Genomic DNA, 18,222 nt, shown 5'->3' with positions numbered 1-18,222 from the left:
AAAACTTAACAGCCATGATCGAACAGCAGACACGATGGGCTGAATGGCTTAATTCTGCTCATATATCTTATGGTCTCGCCCCATATATTGTGTGCCTCCTACTCTGGGGTTGTTACACAATAGCCACGTGCCCTCCCATACATATAGCTTTTATTCGTGCATGAATCTAGACAATTATTATTGGTGGAGATATCGCTGCCAATGAAGTGCACAACAGTTAGTTGGCTGAGCTTCTTCTGCTCGATGTTATTGCAGTTATCTTAAGGCATAAATTTGATTTATTGTCACATGTATTAGTATGCAATGGAAAGTATTGTTTCTGGCGCACTATGCAGACAAAGTATACCGTTCGTGGGGAAGGAAAGGAGAGGGTGCAGATGTAGTGTTACAGTCATAGCTAGGGTGTAGAGAAAGTCAACTTAATACGAGGTAGGTCCATTCAAACGTCTGATGGCAACAGGGAAGGAATACAGCCATTTGTCGTAAACTGACCAGAAGGGCATTTGCGCGTGCGCTTGAAATAGCTACAATTGTGACCACATTGCAACTGTGGGAGCAATGACCAATGGGAAGACAGCGTTGCCTGGTGGGGTAAGGCAACCAATCATTGAGAGCCAAGAGGTATTCCCAGCCAACCGGAGCAGAGGTTCTCCAACTGCGAACCAATAAATGATGTGGAGATACCAATAAATGTACAGGGATTACTCTGATTGGTGAGGGCTCTTGGAAAGGACCAATTGGATCGACGCTCTGTACCTCGTGACGGCCAACATGTAGCAGCTTGCCGCCAATGGCAGGGCGCCGATGGTATCAGGTGGTGTGTTTTTGGCGGTTTTTATTCGGTAGATGGGGGGGGCGCTCCATTGATTGAAAGTGGGTTTGTGCAGAGCGCGGGAGACAAAGGGAACGAGAGAAGCAGCGAGGGTAAGGGGGAAAGTGGGCAAGTGCGGCAGCTCTATGCATGCACCCAATAGCTGGGATTCAATTTATCATTTGAGGGAGAATTTTAAGTTCAGATTCGGTTTGCAAACAAATTGTTTTGTTTTTTTAAAATGTGATAATTTGGCGCCAATGCAACAGATCAGCCTGGGAGCCAGCAGGCTAATTGGGGTTAATATAGATCTTTCGCGTACATAATACAGTATTTCAGACGGCAATAATTTGCTGCAAGGTTAAAATGCATAAAAGTGGCGCAAATTATTATTTTTTTAACCCAAGTGCTGTAATTGGATCTGTGTGTTTTAAAATCAAAATTATCCGGAGGTGTTTATTGAAATAGACACAAAGGGAGAGGGCGGGGGCGGCGGGGGGGGGGGGGGGGGGGTGATGGTGAGGGCGATGTTTTGAGTAAGATGTCGATTTGAAATACAATATAAAGGATTTGAATAAATCTTCAGTTTTGTTCTGAGCTTTGGGAAACGAGCTTCTAAACTATCGTTTTTCAAACTGGAAATTTGTGCAAGGCTCTCTCATCGCTTAAATCCGCTGGGGGTTAAACTGGGCTTTTTGTTATTGATAACAGGTTATTGTCTGGGTACAGTCATCAATGGAGCAAGGGAGGGGCACCTTCTAAACCAGACATTTGGGGAGGGGGATTTAAGTGAGTATTTCTAGGTGTCAATTGCAGCACTAAATTTATATTTTAAAAGCTATATTGCAACAACCTTTGCACCTGTTTGAATTATTAAACATCGCTTTGACAATTTGTTGGCACACGCGTGCTTGTTTTCCGCATGATCTTCAATTCCACTGTTTTTTGGGCACCAAGAAATAGTGACTCTTTGTTCCGAAATAACGTTCCTGGATTGCTTTTCCTGTCTTAGCACAAAGAGGGCTTCTGTGAAACGCTCCACACAAAAATGCAGAGGCAAGCGCTTTGTTGAATTGCTGTGAAAATAGCATTTTTGCACCTTTTTTTTTCAAAGCAATATTTAAAATGAAGTTTCCCTCCGCCCGGGGACAATGGATCGTCTGAATATACCTGTAATTTTAATGGGTGTGGTGGACCAGCATTTTTGAGTGGAATGTTGCTTTTGTGTGCCGTTTGGGGCTGAATACAGTCGCATTTGTTTACAATTTCGTGGATCATTGTTTTAAAAACGTGTTTTCCTTTGTAGTAGCTGTTTTCCAATCCAGTTAGTTGGAACAGTTTTTTAGGTTGGGTGTTGTCTACTGTTCGGTTTGCTCGTCTTGAAGCATTAGGGTTATCTAGTTGCACTGAAAAGCTATCTCTAATAGATTTTTTAACTTCAAAAAAGACATTTGAATTTGACTAAATGCAATGAGTTGTCTGTTATGGGATATTAATACATTAACACTTAAACTGGCACCATGACAACGGGACTGTATTATATTCAACAGAAGAACATGTTTCACATCTGCCAGACTCTTGTGTACTACCATTTTCTTATCTTTGGCTTCAGGTGGCGCTGGAGTCTTGTTGCTGTCTGCAATGTCTGTCTCGATAGGCTTCGCTGCTGAGATTTAACATCTCCCATCTTCGGAGAGTAGCGAATGGGTTAAAACGCCTTATAGGAATTGGGCGGGGCGGGGGGGGGGGGGTTGAAAAGAAAATCCATTACATTTGAGATTGTAAATGCTGCTTGAAACATTTCAGCAGCAACAAATTGAAGTTTTTAGAATCGGTCCGACTCTGCCCAAGTATCTGAAGCGATCATTCGCATCCTATTGATAGGTGGTTAGTTTAAAAATAAGTAGTGAGGGTGGGGGACATTCACTTGAGTTCAATATCTCGGAATGATAAACTCAGTCACATTGGTCACATTGCGCTGGTGCCAGCTCTGTGAAAGAGCTATTCAATTGGTCTTGGTCTTAATTTTTTTTTCATTCAAACCTCTAAATCCAGCGCTCAGCGACCCCAGTTTGTCGAACCCCTCTGTTTAGGGAGGGAGGAAGAAAGGAGTCTCCACCAGACGGCGATAAAGATCGCCGATAGCATACCCCTCCAACTTGTCTCGTAGAAATCTGTTCCAGCTCACTGGTTGGTTGGCCTCTTTACATCCCAGTCCTCCCGTTTTCACTTGACTGAACCCTTCCGTCTCTCTCACGCCTATCAACGCTTTCACTCAAACCTAGATATACACTTGTTCGTAGTTGTAGAAATCTCCTTTACCAAATGAGAAACTCATGAACCTGGTGCAGTGTCACCTATTGGCACAAGTGGGTCTTGCATTGAACCTGGAGTGCAGTTGTGCTGCACGCCAATCAATGACTTGCATCATTTGAAGACTGCCCCCGGACAAAATTCAGCAGTGCTCCATTTTTGCCACTGCAGAAGCTATTGCCTGGCTTGGTGATTAGTGCACACTTCAGTCACCTAGTTATTGGGTCTGACACTGCTATTCCATGTGTTATCAGTCCTGTGTTTATAAAATTAATGCTTGTTCAGTTGAAATGTGCACATCTAATGGCTATTGTATGCAGTAACTGTCCTGAGTCAACCCTCAGTTTAAAAAAAAAATTACCCTTGTACACATTCATTGTCCAGGTTTTCAGTCTGCGGTACTTTTAGGGTGGTCTCTCCTCTTTCATGTTTCTTGAGCTGTATAATGGGTGTGGCCATGTTTCTTGAGCTGTGTAATGGGCGTGATTTGCTGATTTGGAATTTTCCTGCAGTGGGCTAATGTAATCCCTTTCACCACTTACTCATTTTTATAGACTAGTAATTTACCTTCAATCCATTTTACACAAGCTGTGCTTTGGTATCCTTGTAGTTCTTGAACATGTTCAGGAGGTGGCTACTGGAATCTGAATATAATTTTGATGTAGTACAATGTATTTATACAGTTCATCAATTTATTTTCAGAATACATAGTGCAGTAATGACTGCATTGACAAATGGTAATGTAGGATTCCACTTCCAAATGCAACACATTAGATTTTGTTGTTGAAAGGAATTTGGTAATCGTGCATGTTCTGATGCAACTTGCTATTGAACTGTGCTGCAGTGCAAAAATCCAAAGGTGAATAATCAGCCTTTGATTTCGTTATTTCAGTCATGCTGATAAATAGTGCCGCCCGTTGTAATCAATGCCTTTGTGGTGCCAATCATTCTGTCTACAATATCCCCTCACTTTTAGGTGATTTTTAAACACTGCCAGATGCTAGTTGCCATAACATTAAATTGCCAAGGGAGTTTTTATTTTGATTTGTCAAACTGGAAAAACAAAACTGCTTTCAAGTAACATCTAATCTTTTTGTGACCATTTTGTTTGGCTTTTGCCAGGCTGCATCTGGTTCTTTTTGTACATCCTCCCTTGTCTATTGACTGGCTGATTCTTAATAACAATGGTGTTATTATAAATAATTGCATCCTCTGATTAGGAAGTTTAATTTTGGCAAAGAAAATGTAAATTGTCCATGTTTAACTCCTGTTTTTGCTTAGAACATAGAACATTACAGCGCAGTACAGGCCCTTCGGCCCTCGCTGTTGCGCTGACCAGTGAAACCAATCTAAAGCCCCTCTAATTTACACTATTCCAATATCATTCATATGTTTATCCAATAACCATTTGAATGCTCTTAATGTTGACAAACAGTTGGAAATAAAGTTTCTATTTTTAATCGTTACTAATCTTGGGGTGCCGTTATACCACTTTCAGATGCTGTACAGCAGCTCTTGTGGCGATAAATTAACTGCGGCTATAAGTTAACTGCAGATTTCTTTGCCAGAACTTTATTGAACAATATATGCTGTTTTGATGTATTTACAAAACATTTTAGGCTCAAAGGGCATTTGTGTTGTCAGTCTCTTTTTCCCTAGCCTCAACATAATAATTCCTGCTTCTGACTGTCATTTCTAGACACATTGGAAAGACAAGCAGACCTACACAACACTTAGGCCAATAAATTACATTAAAGAGAAATGCCTTATTGCTTTTGAGAGCTTTCAAGTAATACATATATTTGAGTTTAGAGTGAAAGATTGAGCATAAAACTGAAATCCCTGTGGAGTACAGAAAATACTTCACTAGCCTTTTGCAATCAAAAACATTTTGTTCTCCTAACTACCTGCCTCATGAGAGGTTCCAGCTTATTCGTCTGGATTCAGGTTGGTTGTATTTGATGACAAATGCAGAAACTAATACTAAATTAGTGGCAGGGAATAAACACTAATACAACATTACTCAGTAGTGCACTTGTGGTGTCAACATATTTTCTAGTATTGGGTTTAAATGTGTCCTTTGGTCCAAACTAAATAATTCTAAACCTGGATACTTTAAATAGTAAACTACATATAACATTACTGCTTGGTATATCTTCCTCTCTCTGATTATGCACTACCTACCAGTTGATTAGCAATTAAGATATTCCAAGTAGAAAAGCAAAATATTTTAATTGGTAATCTGAAATAAAAATTGGCAATGCTTAGGTGTGGCAGCTATAATCCGTGGCGAGAGTAGCCACGTTTGTGTTTTGGGTCTCGTCAGAACCGGTTCCGATGAAGGGTCACAAACCTGTAGTGTTAACTCTGAAAGGTCACAGACCTGAAACATTAATTTTCTTCCTTTCTGCACACAAGCCATTAGACCTGCTGTATATTGCTAGCATTTTTCTGCTTTTATTAGGCAAAAGATCTTTAGATACATGTTTTGGCCCATGTTCTACTGATTGCTGATCTTGATCTAATTACCTGGGGTTACTTGTTAAGCTGAAATACCTTATGGTGCTTCTGGTGTTCCCAGTTAATAAAACATTCGATACCTAATTCTGAGGTGCTCCTTCCATTTCTATATTGCCAAATCTACTAGTCTCTGAAATAGTAGCCATGTGACACTTACCCAAATATTCCACCTCACTAGCCTAAATCAAAGATTGTCTTGCTATAAGATCTGAATTTGACAGGCCTGATATGGAGCCTATATTATGAAGAGGCTGACCGTTTTGGGTGTTTCATCAGTCAGGTTAAGCTCTTGGAATGAGTTGCATACTAGTTGGGTTGGAAGTGCAAGGAGAACAGAATAGCTCCAATTTCCCATTTCTGGTTTTCCATTGATTTTGGGCAGAAGAAAGCAGGGTCTGGCATTGAGTTTTTTGGTTTCTCATGAATTAGAGGACAGAAGGCATGTTTTGTCTGGTTATGAAAACTTAATCCCCTATAGCCTTCAAGTGTGGACCTGTTGAAGTAGAATGTAGTTGTGGACATGCTAGAAATAACCACCTTGGGGCTGCTTTTAATTTGCATTTAGATTGATTTTGTTTTTCATGTTGACTAGTTCTTGGGATCAACATCAGCTATAGTAGTGGCTTGCTACTACAATGTGGTGAGGAGATGAATTGTTATCTTGCTTAACTACAGGCAATTCTAATAAACTTGCCATATTGGATGTGTTGAAAATGTAGTAGTAGGTTTCTGAAAGCGGACTGCTCTCGTTTAAGGCTTCGCATACTATTTGATATATTCTTGGCCTCATTACTCCTGCAAACTTATGACTTTTAAGCTAACATTTCATCTCTTATTCCTATTAATAAAGAGACTCAAATGAATATGCACAGCAGGACCATTGGCATGTATTTTTCTGTACATGTGCAGATTCAGACATGTAGCATTGATTTACAATATTTTGCTCTGTCGGCCTTGATTCTTCACCGGTTATAAATATAAATAGTATTTTGGAAATTTATCTTTTGTCATAAATTTTCTGATCACAGGCTCTGTGCACATTTGGACAGCATTCAACACTTGAAAATCTAACAACCAGTCTTGTTATATAATGGCATCGGCATCAGCATCAGCTGGTAAGTAGAAGTGGAGAATAAACTGGACTTGTAGCCTGGAAGTTAGAGAAATGTTTTGAATGTTAATCTTTCAAGGACTAATGTAGTCATATGTCCACTAAAATTGATCAGTAAGATTTTAATAATTAGACTGATCAAATTTTATTTGTACACTTGCCCTTTCATTTGAGAGAGTTTTAGTTTGAGACCATAAGATATAGCAGAATTATGCCATTCGGCCCATCGAGACTGTTCTGCCATTCAGTTGTGACTGTTAAGTTTCTCAACCCCATTCTCCCACCTTTTCCTTGTAATCTTTGATTCCCTTACCAATCAAGAACCTAGTCATCTGTTTTAAATACACTCAATGACCTGGCCTCCACAGTAGATTTACCACCCTCTGGCTGAAGGAATTCCTCCACCTTGGTTCTGATGGGTTGTCCCTTTACTCCAAAGCTATGCCCTTGGATTGTAGTCTCTCCTAAAAGAAACACACACCTTCCACATGTCCACTCTATCCAGGCCTTTCCGTATTCTAAGTTTCAATGAGATTTCTCCCCACACACCCCCCTGCCCCCCAAAATAATACTGTCCTTCTAAACTTAGTAGAGATCCAGAGTCTTCAAAAGCTCCTCATACGTCAAACTTTTCATTCCTGGGATCATTCTTGTGAACCTCCTCTGGATTCTCTCCAAGGTCAGCACATCCTTCCTTAGATATGGGGGCCCAAAATTGCTCAATATTCCAAATATGGGCTGACCAGAGCCTTGTAAAAAGCCTCAGCGGTACATCCCTGCTTTTGTATTCTAGTCCTCTGGAAATTAATGCTAACATTGCATTTGCCGCCTTAACTACCAAGTCAATCTGCAAGTTAGCCTTAAGATCCTGAACTTTGCATTTCTGAATTCTCCCAGTTTAGAAAATAGTTTATACCTCTTCTTTTCAAAGTGCATAACCTTGCACTTTCCCAAGGGTGGCACGGTAGCACAGTGGTTAGCACTGCTGCTTCACAGCTCCAGGGACCTGGGTTCGATTCCCAGCTTGGGTCACTGTCTGTGTGGAGTTTGCACATTCTCCTCGTGTCTGCATGGGTTTCCTCCTGGTGCTCACGGTTTCCTCCCACAGTACAAAGATGTGTGGGTTAGGTTGATTGGCCATGCTAAAAATTGCCCCTTAGTGTCCTGAGATGTGTAGGTTAGGGGGATTAACAGGGAAATATGTAGGGATATAGGGGTAGGGCCTGGGTGGGATTGTGATCGGTGCAGACTCTATGGGCCAAATGGCCTCTTTCTGCACTGTAGGGTTTCTATGGTTTCTATGTTGTATTCCATCTGCCACTTATTTGCCCACTCTTCTAACCTGTCCAAGTCCTTGTATAACGACCGTGGTATCTTGCTGGAAGAGTCAGTTGAACATATTCCACCAGTTACAGTACTGCTTGGTTTATACTCTTGGTTATAATATGCTGTATCTTTAAATTCCAATTGAGAAAAATGCAGGACTAGATGATCTGACAGATGGTGAGGTTAATGTTGCTGAATTTTCACTTTCACGTGTTACTATTCACAACGGCAAAACAATACTTAACTGTCACTGTAGCACAATGTTGCTTTGTCAACCATAATAAACAATGTCTTGAGACATACTGGATCCAGTGATCAGTGGGTAGATTCAACATTTAACTATTCAGCTTAGAACATTCTTATTGTCTAGTTATGTCATCAAAATTGTATGCCAAATTTGAGATGTAACGTTTTTGTCATGATGCAGCTTTTCCTGACTTAATGTTTTTTGAAATTGTGCACTAAATTGAGGTCCAAGATGGAAAATTGCTTCAATGCACTGAATAGATGTGTGTTCACAGATATCAAGGTGAAAGAACTGGACAAGCGATCTTCTGGCCAGGCTTTTGAGTTGATCCTGAGCCCACCTGCAGCTGAAGCCATTCCTGAGTTTCCTCTTTCTCCTCCGAAGAAAAAGGACCTCTCGCTGGAGGAAATCCAGCGCAAACATGAAGCTGCAGAAATCAGGCGAAAGGTACATCAGAGTGAAGCTGTTTTCATAGTTGAGCTAAAACTGATTATTTTAGATGCTGGCAAAACTATTTATGGTTGGTGCTGCTGGATTGAATTTGGGTATCGCCCTTTGCTTTGCCACATGCAGAACTGTTTAGGGGGTCTCTCCAGGAAGACTACTTTTCCATACTTGTAGCAGTTTGAGATACCTATTATATTCCACGTTTTCTTTGCTAACTAGTTTCACCTACCTAAATCTATTGATTAAGTGAGTTTTTGTCTTAATATTAAGTTTGGCACCGTTACTAAATGCCAGGTACAGAATTTCAAAAATATGAAGACCTGGTAGAGATGCTTGGAAAGTAAGACCTTTTATTTGCACTGAACAATAAAGGCAATAAGAATAAGGTCTTCAAAAACCTGGAGATGTTTGCATTCGGAGTGGTAGATTTACAAAGGACAACATTGGGTTCCATTCTGAAAGTTATTCTTGCACTTTTTTCAATCAATCAGTGCTCTGCATCTTTCCAAATTCAAATTTCCAAGCTTTAATTTAGCTGCCTATTTCTACCTCCCCCTAAAGAAGCTGTTTCATCTATTTCCAGTTTTGACCAAATAGTAGCTCAAGTGGATCTCTGGTTAGTTCAGAGATGTGCATCTATATGCACTTGTTTTTCTCCATGTTACATGGACCTGTTGGAAATCGGCAAGATCTTTCTTTGGCAGTAGGATGTCATCAAATGATCCATTTTACAATATTGTATATAAGAAATATATATTGGAGTTACCTGAATATGGGAACACTATCCAGTGAGTTTCCTACAGAGACTACCTTAAGTTGGTTATGTAGAACTCTGGAAGCAGTTCAGATATGGTGTATAATATATGCAACTGTTTACACTTGGTGTTAATGGCAAAGGAAAACTTAAATCTGGGCACCTAGGTTTGACTTGCAGTGCAGTTTTGTGATTGTAATTTTACTCTTTTTCCTTAAGTCGCATGAAGCCGAAGTGCTAAAGCAGTTGGCTGAAAAACGAGAGCATGAGAAGGAAGTGCTTCAGAAAGCTATTGAAGAAAACAATAATTTCAGGAAAATGGCAGAAGAGAAATTGACCACCAAAATGGAAGCTAATAAAGAGAACCGTGAAGCCCAACTAGCAGCCAAATTGGAGCGCCTACGAGAGAAGGTAATGTATAACCAAATTGAAGTCTTGTAACACGACTGCTATCTTCCTTGTAGATTGAAATTTAACATTAGCTGACAGTTCCATTGCAAGTAAAGTCAACTATTGTTTGTTCTGTCCTTTGAGAAAGTGACTGCTTTTTGCTTTAATGATGTTGGTCTACAAGTCGTGTTTGTGAAGGATCAAGATATTCCCTTGCCCCCAGTCTGACACAATACTGTTGCAGTAGTAGCTCTATTAATTCAATACCATTATCTCCCCCCTTTAATTTGAAGCTCAGGAGGTTGTCTATAGTAATAACTTGTACTGTTTCTGCAAAACTGTTTAAAAGTTGGCAAAGACCAATGAATGAACTGTTGCCTAATACTGGTAAAACAAATCTAACCTGCCTACTTTTCATGTCTGCAAAGCATGTGACTAGTCACCAATGCCAATGGTGAATGCTTGTGCTTAAACCATACTTGTCTGGGATCATCTCTTCTGGAAGAAGGAAGACTTCAGCTTTTTTTTTGATCCTTGGGTAATTTGATTTCAAAAATCTATCTTTTTGCTTTTTAGGAAAAGCGGATGGAAGAAGTCCGAAAGAGTAAAGAAATCAAAGAAAGTGAAGACTAACTTGTTCTCCCTTTTTTGTTTGGAATTTGATGGTTTTCAAACATCCAAAGATGTTTTTTTTTTAAGGGCCAGTGTGTTAATGGGAATTCCAATTTGTAATAATGCTACAAGTATACAACTGCAAGCCAAAAGCTGACCAGAGGGGAAGCTTGTATTTTGTATGCTTTCCACCTTTTTTGTAAGCATTCTTGTGGGTCCCATTCCTCCCGCATCCCATGTAGATATATGGAGCTCCTGCATTTTTTTCTACAAGTAGTGAATTCAATGGGATTGCTGGTTCAAGTTATTCCTTTTGTGACAATGTGTAATTTCAAGCATGCTTTACTGATGTGTTACACGTCTAGTCTACAAGTGTGTAACTGTGTAAACCTGCCTAATATGTTGCATCTGCCTTGATTTCAATAAAACTGCACAACTGCTGTTGAGTTTTCTCTTTTCATTCAAGCATGTTTTCTACCTAGAGCCACTGCAGGTAACTTCATTCATGTTAACTCTGGTCATGCCCTACTAATGAGCATTCCTGTACTTTGCCTAATTATGGAGATTCGATTCCTCTGGAACCCAGAAGAGCCCCACTCTGTCCGGAGGGCACAATACCAATTTGATCATGAATAAATGCAATCTCGGATGTTTCCATCTACTTCATGTTCAAGCTCTGGACACATGATCATGTGATGCTGCAGTTGCATTGTTAGCCCATGTGATGGAGAACAGTAGCTGAGGGAAGTGGGGTGTTTGAGATGGCTCATTGGATAGTGAATTCCTGCATCTCCCCACCAAAGCTGTACTCTTATCACAGACTGCATCCTGTAATATCTGGCTTAAATTCCATGTGTAGCTGAACTGATGTCAGGGTGGGAATGAAAAGTACTGGATGCTGTCTGGTCTAATGAGATTATTGGTAAGTTGCTGGGGCACACCTAGAGAAAAGGAAGATAAATGACTGCCATGTACCTCATACAAGTTATGGTATTGTGCCAGTTTTAAACATGTGGCACTAATGCACCTCAAGTGCTATAGCTACAAGGAAGTTGTTGGGAAGCTTATGACTTGATGCAAATTCCTTTAACCACTGCTATTGGTGGGAAACACATCAGGCAGCAGCATGTTTTTAAGTGTAATGTAGCTTAGGGTTGTCAATTCTCATCTACAGCAAGAATGGATTCCTGAGATTAAGCATGCAATCAAAGCTGCCATTTAAATGGGAAGAAGTACTGCTGTGGCAGGAGTTGCTGTCTGACATGACGTGGCCAGAGTGAGGCCTTCTCTGCAATCTTAGGTGGGGGGGGGGGAGAGAGAAATTTGGAAAGTTGGCGCCATGGACAAGATATTGGTCATGTGTATGGGCCTGAACAGCATCTAAATAAAATCTAAGCCACAGGTGGCTCTTTCCTAGCTGGCACATATGTAGGAGGTCTGAGATGCCAGCCACACAGCTGGAGACTTGAGGTTAATTTTAATTGCATGAATTTAAAATCAGCACACTAGTTGGGAACCACCGCAGTAATTGCATGATATAACAATGGAATTGTTGACTGATAACAATTATGATATACAACAGACCCAGACATAAGGAAAATCCTGTGAAAGATGTGTCCATGCATATTGCACATTTCTCAAGATACTTGTGGTTAGCACTGCTACCTCAGCACCAAGGACCCTAGTTCAATTCCTAGTTTGGGTCACTGGAGTTTACACAGTCTGCCAGTGTCTATGGGCTTCCTCCCACAGTTGAAAGACATGTGCTGGTTAGGTGCATTGGCCATGCTATATTCTTCCCTCCGTGTACCCAAACCGCTGCCAGAGTGTGGTGACTAGGGGATTTTCACACTAACTTCATTGCAGTCTCAATAAATAAACTTAATTTTTTTTACTGTATTCCCAAAATGTTACTAAAGAAAACTAATTTGTACAAATCAATCCCACTTGCACCATTTCCCTAGATAACCTGTGCAGTAGATTGACTGATACTAATATTGCATTGCAGATTACTTTTGAATTCCCTCCCATTACAGGCAGTGATTAACCTTTCTGTATGATCACAACTGAATTAGACCATTGTGGTTAGCATTTTGCCTCTTGAATTCTAATGGCATAAGTAATTTTTGACATGCTAATGAATATCTTAGTCAAAAAATGTTTCCCAATCCTGCCCCTTACATTATGCATTGGCGATGAAGGGGAAAATATCAATAATTAATGTGGTATCATCAATACTGTAGGTTGATCAGGTTACAAATTTCAATCTTATCACAGTAATTGACCTCTAGTTCTACCTTCAATGTGCCTAGTTACAACAAAAAGCAAGCTGCTGGAAAATCTCAGCAGGTTTGACAGCATTTGTGGAGCGAGAGACTAGAGCCAACATTTTGAGTCCGGATGATCCTTCATCAGAGTCTATTTACAATATGGCATTAAAATGGAGGTTCATATCAGCTGAACACCGGTTTGTCAGTTTGATAACACATGTGAACCTTGCCATTGCATCCCACTTACTTTGAGTAATGCCATGGGTGATCCAGGAAATGAGACATCTTCAATCCTTGGGTGTTGCCTGTGTGCTTTAACCAAACATTTGTGGCCTGGGGAGCATTGTTTACATATCAATTGATGTAGGGGCAGCACTGGTTAGCACTGCTGCCTCACAGCACCATGGACCTAGGTTCAATCCCTGGCTTGGGTTACTGCAGAGTTTGCATGTTCTCTCCGTGTCTGCGTGGGTTTCCTCCGGTGCTCCAGTTTCCTCCCACAGTCTGAAAGACATGCTGGTTAGGTGCATTGGCTGTGTTAAATTCTCCCTCAGTGTACCCGAACAGGCGCCGGAGTGGTGACTAGGGGATTTTCACAGTAACTTCGTTGCAGTGTTAATATTAGCCTACTTGTGACACCAATAAAATAAACTTTAAATGTCCTGGATCATTGTCAATAAGCACCAGAGCAGGCTTAATTCCAGCTTGTAATTCATGGTGGACAGCTGAACCATGGAAGTGCCATACTTGTAAGTCTACTTTATGACATTAATAAATAATTTTTTTATACACACGACGATGTGAAAGAAAAGGTCAAGTTGCCTCCAAAGCACGTTGACCGCGCCCAGGGGAACCCAGAAGTGCCAAATATGGCGGTTCGACTTTGGAGAATGTTATTTTAAAACGGTCGGGATGTTGTATAAACATGTTAAAATAATTTGGCTTTAAGTCTTTTTTAAATATAAGCAGCCAATTCGTTGGCTGTTGACCGTTAGCCGTTGGGCACGACGCGGCTTTGAATGTGGCGGGGCGGGGCGGAGTGGCGCGCGCTGTCTCGCAGGGGAGGCGGTGGGGAGGAGGCGGCAGTGGCTGTTGGGCTGAGGTAAAGGCAGCGTGCGTGTGGCGAGGCGGCTCTGGTAGTCCACACACCACACGCGGGGATTGTACACAATCTGTGTTGGTTGGGGAGGAGATGAGTTGATGTATATTAACTTTGGACTGCTGCTTACACCTCACCTCCCACCCCCAACTTTTTGTGTTTTAAAGGGCCAATTGGTGTGGGTGGGTGGCTGTCCGTCCGCCATCTGACATCAGCTGGATCCATTTCAATGGTCTCGGCTAGCACTGGGTCCCCACAACTTGGTTGTTGTTCAGTTAACATTCCCAGAGAAAGAGTCAGTTGGAATTGGGGGCAGTGTGGTGCTTCCTGTAGTTGAATAGGTTGGCAGTTGAGGGTGCGGTGGGTGATAACTGCTTGATTGAGGGCAGTTGGTATCACCATGTAATGGCTGCTTAACTTAGGACAGTTGGTACTTCAGTTAACCCCACAGGCCCCCAGAGAAAGAGTCAGTTGGAATTGGGGGCAGTATGATGCTTCCTGTAGAATAGGTTGGCAGTTCCAGGGATAGAGGGGGAGTGGAATTTGAGCACATGATGGCTGCTTGATTGAGGGCAGTTGGTACCTTCAGTTAACTCCACAAGCCCATGGAGAAAGAGTCAGTTGGAATTGGGGGCAGTGCGATTCTTCCTGTAGTTGAATAGGTTGGCAGTTCCATGTTGGGGGTGGGTGGGGGCGCGGTGTCATATAATGGCTGCTTGATTGAGGGCAGTTGGTACCTGTCAGCCTGTCTCGGAATGGAGACTGTTGGCAAATAAGTTGTCAGGACAAATCCAAATCTTTTCCTATATTTCTCAAGTTTGCAGCAGTTTAGAGGTAACATCAGTACTGTCTGTTTCGGGAAATCATGATGTGGAGATGCCGGCGTTGGACTGGGGTGAACACAGTAAGAGTTTTAACAACACCAGGTTAAAGTCCAACAGGTTTATTTGCTACCAAATAATTTGTCAAATGTGGGTATGAGAAACATTTTTACAGCAATATGAAAGCAATATGAAATATGAAAGGATTTTTTGGTTCCAAGTGGTCTTTCCATTGTAGTTTGGGGAAACAAAAACACAACTTTCCATTTTTAAAAAAACAGGAAGATGAGGTAATTACAGTAGGTATATTTGCTACCAAATTGCGGGGACCCAGTGCTACCAAATGGTATTTGCTACCAAATAAACCTGTTGGACTTTAACCTGGTGTTGTTAAAACTCTCACTGTGTTTCGGGAAAAACAGGTAACCTGGTCCTTTTAGCAGTTGGCCTTTTTTCATTGTAATAATTTGACTGGACATTATTCTACTTTGGTAAATGTGGATCAAACTTGAATGAGTTTGTGTTGATGCAAATTCTGTTTGAGAGGATCCTTGCTAAAGTTTGTTAGTCACATCATTAGAATGTACCTGTTGGAAGAGGTACTTGGTGTGAAAGGGTTAACTACTATGAATTTTGAATTTAATATAGTATTTATTGCTAGAGTCTGAATATATAATATCAAAGGCTGCACAATGGGAATACCTACTGTAATTACCTCATCTTCCTGTTTTTTTAAAAATGGAAAGTTGTGTTTTTGTTTCCCCAAACTACAATGGAAAGACCACTTGGAACCAAAAAATCCTTCCACTCGACTACTTTCATATTGCTGTGAAAATGTTTCTCATACCCACATTTGACAAATGCTGTATGTGATGTGTTTGCATTAATCAATATTGAATATAACCTTTTAATTGTTCTCTTTTCTCAGTGATCAAGAATATGCACTTTTAAAATAGTGTTCCTCTAATACATAACCTTGTTGCCTATTTCTCCATCTACTGGGATGACAGATAACGGTCTATAAAATATGCTGTGGCTTGTTTAAGCAATGAGGCTAGGCTTGAAGTGGGTGGAGATACCCCTCTACTCTCTGTTTGCTTTTTTAGTGTTCATTTAACCCATCATCCACTTCTTTTTGTGGTTCAATGTTTTTTAACTAGGATGACCATAAATTGAAATATTTGGCTGTGTTCTCTCTCTATGTTACTACTTCCAGCAAGAATATTCTTAACCTGAAAGAGAAAAGGCAGATTTTATAAAAACTGCAAATACTATAACTGAGGGTGGATGATGCAGCTGTGATGTGTATGTGCACTTTCAAAAGCATTTTTGTAAAGCTTGTTAGTCCATGGGATGAAAAGGGCAGTAACAGCATAAATACAAAATTAGCTATAGGATTTTTTAAAAAGTTGTGGTGGATAGCTCTTTTTCCAAGTGGAAGGAGGTGTATGTTGACATTCTCAGCATACACTAAGAGGACTACTGCTGATTTTGATTTACACTGATGTACTGGGGGTAGAGGACAAATTTGTAGAGGACATGAAATTTGTGAGTGGACTAACAGTGAGGAAGATGTGAATTGGGCATATAGTCCGGTAGAATGGGTGGAGCCATGATATGAAATTTCAATGCGAGAAGAGTGGTGATATACTTTTATAGAACAAAATATGCAAATAAAACTTTAAAGGGAGAACACTGACATATTGACAAGTATAACTATATAAAACATAATTTGGACTCAGTGGAGTATTGTTTCCAATTTTAATCGCCACACTTTAGGGATGATGGTGAAAGCTTTGGAGAGGATACAAAAGTTATTTATTAGAGTGGACCCAGAGATTAAAGTTATGTGAAATGACTAGTGAAGCTGGAGTTGTTCTCCTTGGAGAGGAGGAAGCTAAGTAAAGATCTAAATAATAAAATAATGAAGTGTTTAGATGGAATAAATAAACTGTTTCCATTGGCTAAAGGGTCAACGATGAGGACACAGATTTAAGGTGATTGACAAGAAGAAGAGGCAACTTGAGGGGAAAAAATGTTTTACATAACAAATGGTTAGGATTTAGAATGCAATGTCTGATGAGATGGAGGAAACAGATTCAATAGTAACCTTCAGAAGGGAATTGATAAATATTTGAACAAAATATTGTAAGGATATGGGAAAAGTTATTCTAAAACAGCAGATTTAGATTTGATGAACCAAATGGGGTCCTTCTGTGCTCCACTTTCTGATTCTATCTGAAAAAGACCAGTAAAAGCTGAAAACATGCTGCAAATCAGATAACATCTGTAGAGGGGAAAAAACAAATTCATATTCCAGCTCGGGCAGCATTGGTAGAGACAGAAAAGGACAAATTGACATCTCAAATGCTACTCTATGTTTCCAGCATTTTCTGTTTATGGTATAATCTTGGGGATATTGCTCTGTTATTTGTTGATTTCTTATTTATTGAATCATAGCCAGAGAATCACCTCCCAACGATTTATTTTGTCACTCATACACAATTTACCTCAGGGGTTCCCTGAGGATCGAAGAGCTAAAGAAATAAGAGCAGGGGTATGCCATTTGAAATTTTGAGCTTGCTTAAACATTCAGTATGATGATGACTGATCTACCTCAAATCCACCTATCCCTATATCCCTCAATTCATTTGGTATCCAAAAATTTATCAATATGTCTCAAATATACTTGATGACCAAGCATCCACAGTCCTCTGATGTAGAGAACTTCAAAGAGTCACATCACTACAAGTGAATAAATTTCTCCTTTGTCTCAGTCCTAAAATGGCTGACCCCTAATTCCGGACACCCCAACCAGGGTGTCTACCCTAGCGAACACCTCATTTATATTAAATTAGATTACCTCATTTTTATAAATTCATTGGAATATAGGTGGACACTACTCAATATCTCTTCATAGGACACTCCCCATCAGTCTAGTGAACCTTCATTGTGCTTCCCCTAAGACAATTATATCCTTCCTTGAATATGGAGATTAAAAATATATACAGTAATCCAGGGGTCATCTAATCAAGGCTCTGCGCTAAAACTTCTTTGCTCTTATATTTTTAATCTTTCCTAATAAAAGCTAGCATACTTATTGCTTTCCGAGTTGTGCCTGCATGTTATCTTTCTTTGATTCCCGTTCGACGACAACCAGGTCGCTCAAAGTAGCAGCATTTTGAAGTATGTCTCTTGTTGGAAAGAAAATCTGCTTTTTATTTTCTTTCTACCAAAGCAGGTAACTTCACACTTCTCTACGTTGCACTTCATCTGCCATGCTCTCCTTCACCTGTCTATAACCATTTTCAGTCCTTTGTCCCCTTCATGAATATGTTGTTGAATGAATTTTGTACAATGCTAAACCTAGACCAAGTTATAGTTAGTTGACTCAGCTTTGGAACAATAATTTTTTTAATATAAGCTGTATAACTTATCAGCTTGAACAGTTAGAATTCTAAAGTTAGTGTTTTGGACTTTTTTTAAATTTGCAATTATATG

General features: G+C 40.2%; 1 protein-coding gene across 4 annotated transcripts; it reads left to right on the top strand.

Annotated features, from left to right (window-relative positions):
* The first annotated feature begins 790 nt into the window (after positions 1 to 790).
* Positions 791 to 10,990, top strand: LOC144509321 (stathmin-like). 4 transcript variants are annotated; one of them, XM_078237985.1, is made up of 7 exons: positions 845 to 924; positions 1,523 to 1,600; positions 1,769 to 1,867; positions 6,673 to 6,759; positions 8,603 to 8,775; positions 9,749 to 9,940; positions 10,496 to 10,990. In XM_078237985.1, exons 4-7 carry the CDS (start codon positions 6,735 to 6,737, stop codon positions 10,550 to 10,552), a joined length of 447 nt encoding a protein of 148 aa, XP_078094111.1. In that variant the 5' UTR covers positions 845 to 924; positions 1,523 to 1,600; positions 1,769 to 1,867; positions 6,673 to 6,734; the 3' UTR covers positions 10,553 to 10,990. The 4 variants fall into 4 exon arrangements, with proteins under 4 accessions (XP_078094112.1, XP_078094110.1, XP_078094109.1 ...); XM_078237984.1 differs by lacking the exon at positions 1,769 to 1,867 and having other exon boundaries at positions 842 to 924; XM_078237986.1 differs by lacking the exons at positions 845 to 924; positions 1,523 to 1,600; positions 1,769 to 1,867 and adding an exon at positions 791 to 814.
* The last annotated feature ends 7,232 nt before the right edge of the window (positions 10,991 to 18,222 follow it).

Source organism: Mustelus asterias, chromosome 21 (assembly GCF_964213995.1).
Source record: "Mustelus asterias chromosome 21, sMusAst1.hap1.1, whole genome shotgun sequence".
Lineage (NCBI taxonomy): Eukaryota > Metazoa > Chordata > Chondrichthyes > Carcharhiniformes > Triakidae > Mustelus > Mustelus asterias.
Note: the sequence above shows the minus strand (reverse complement) of the source record. Positions and strands in the feature narration are given on the sequence as shown.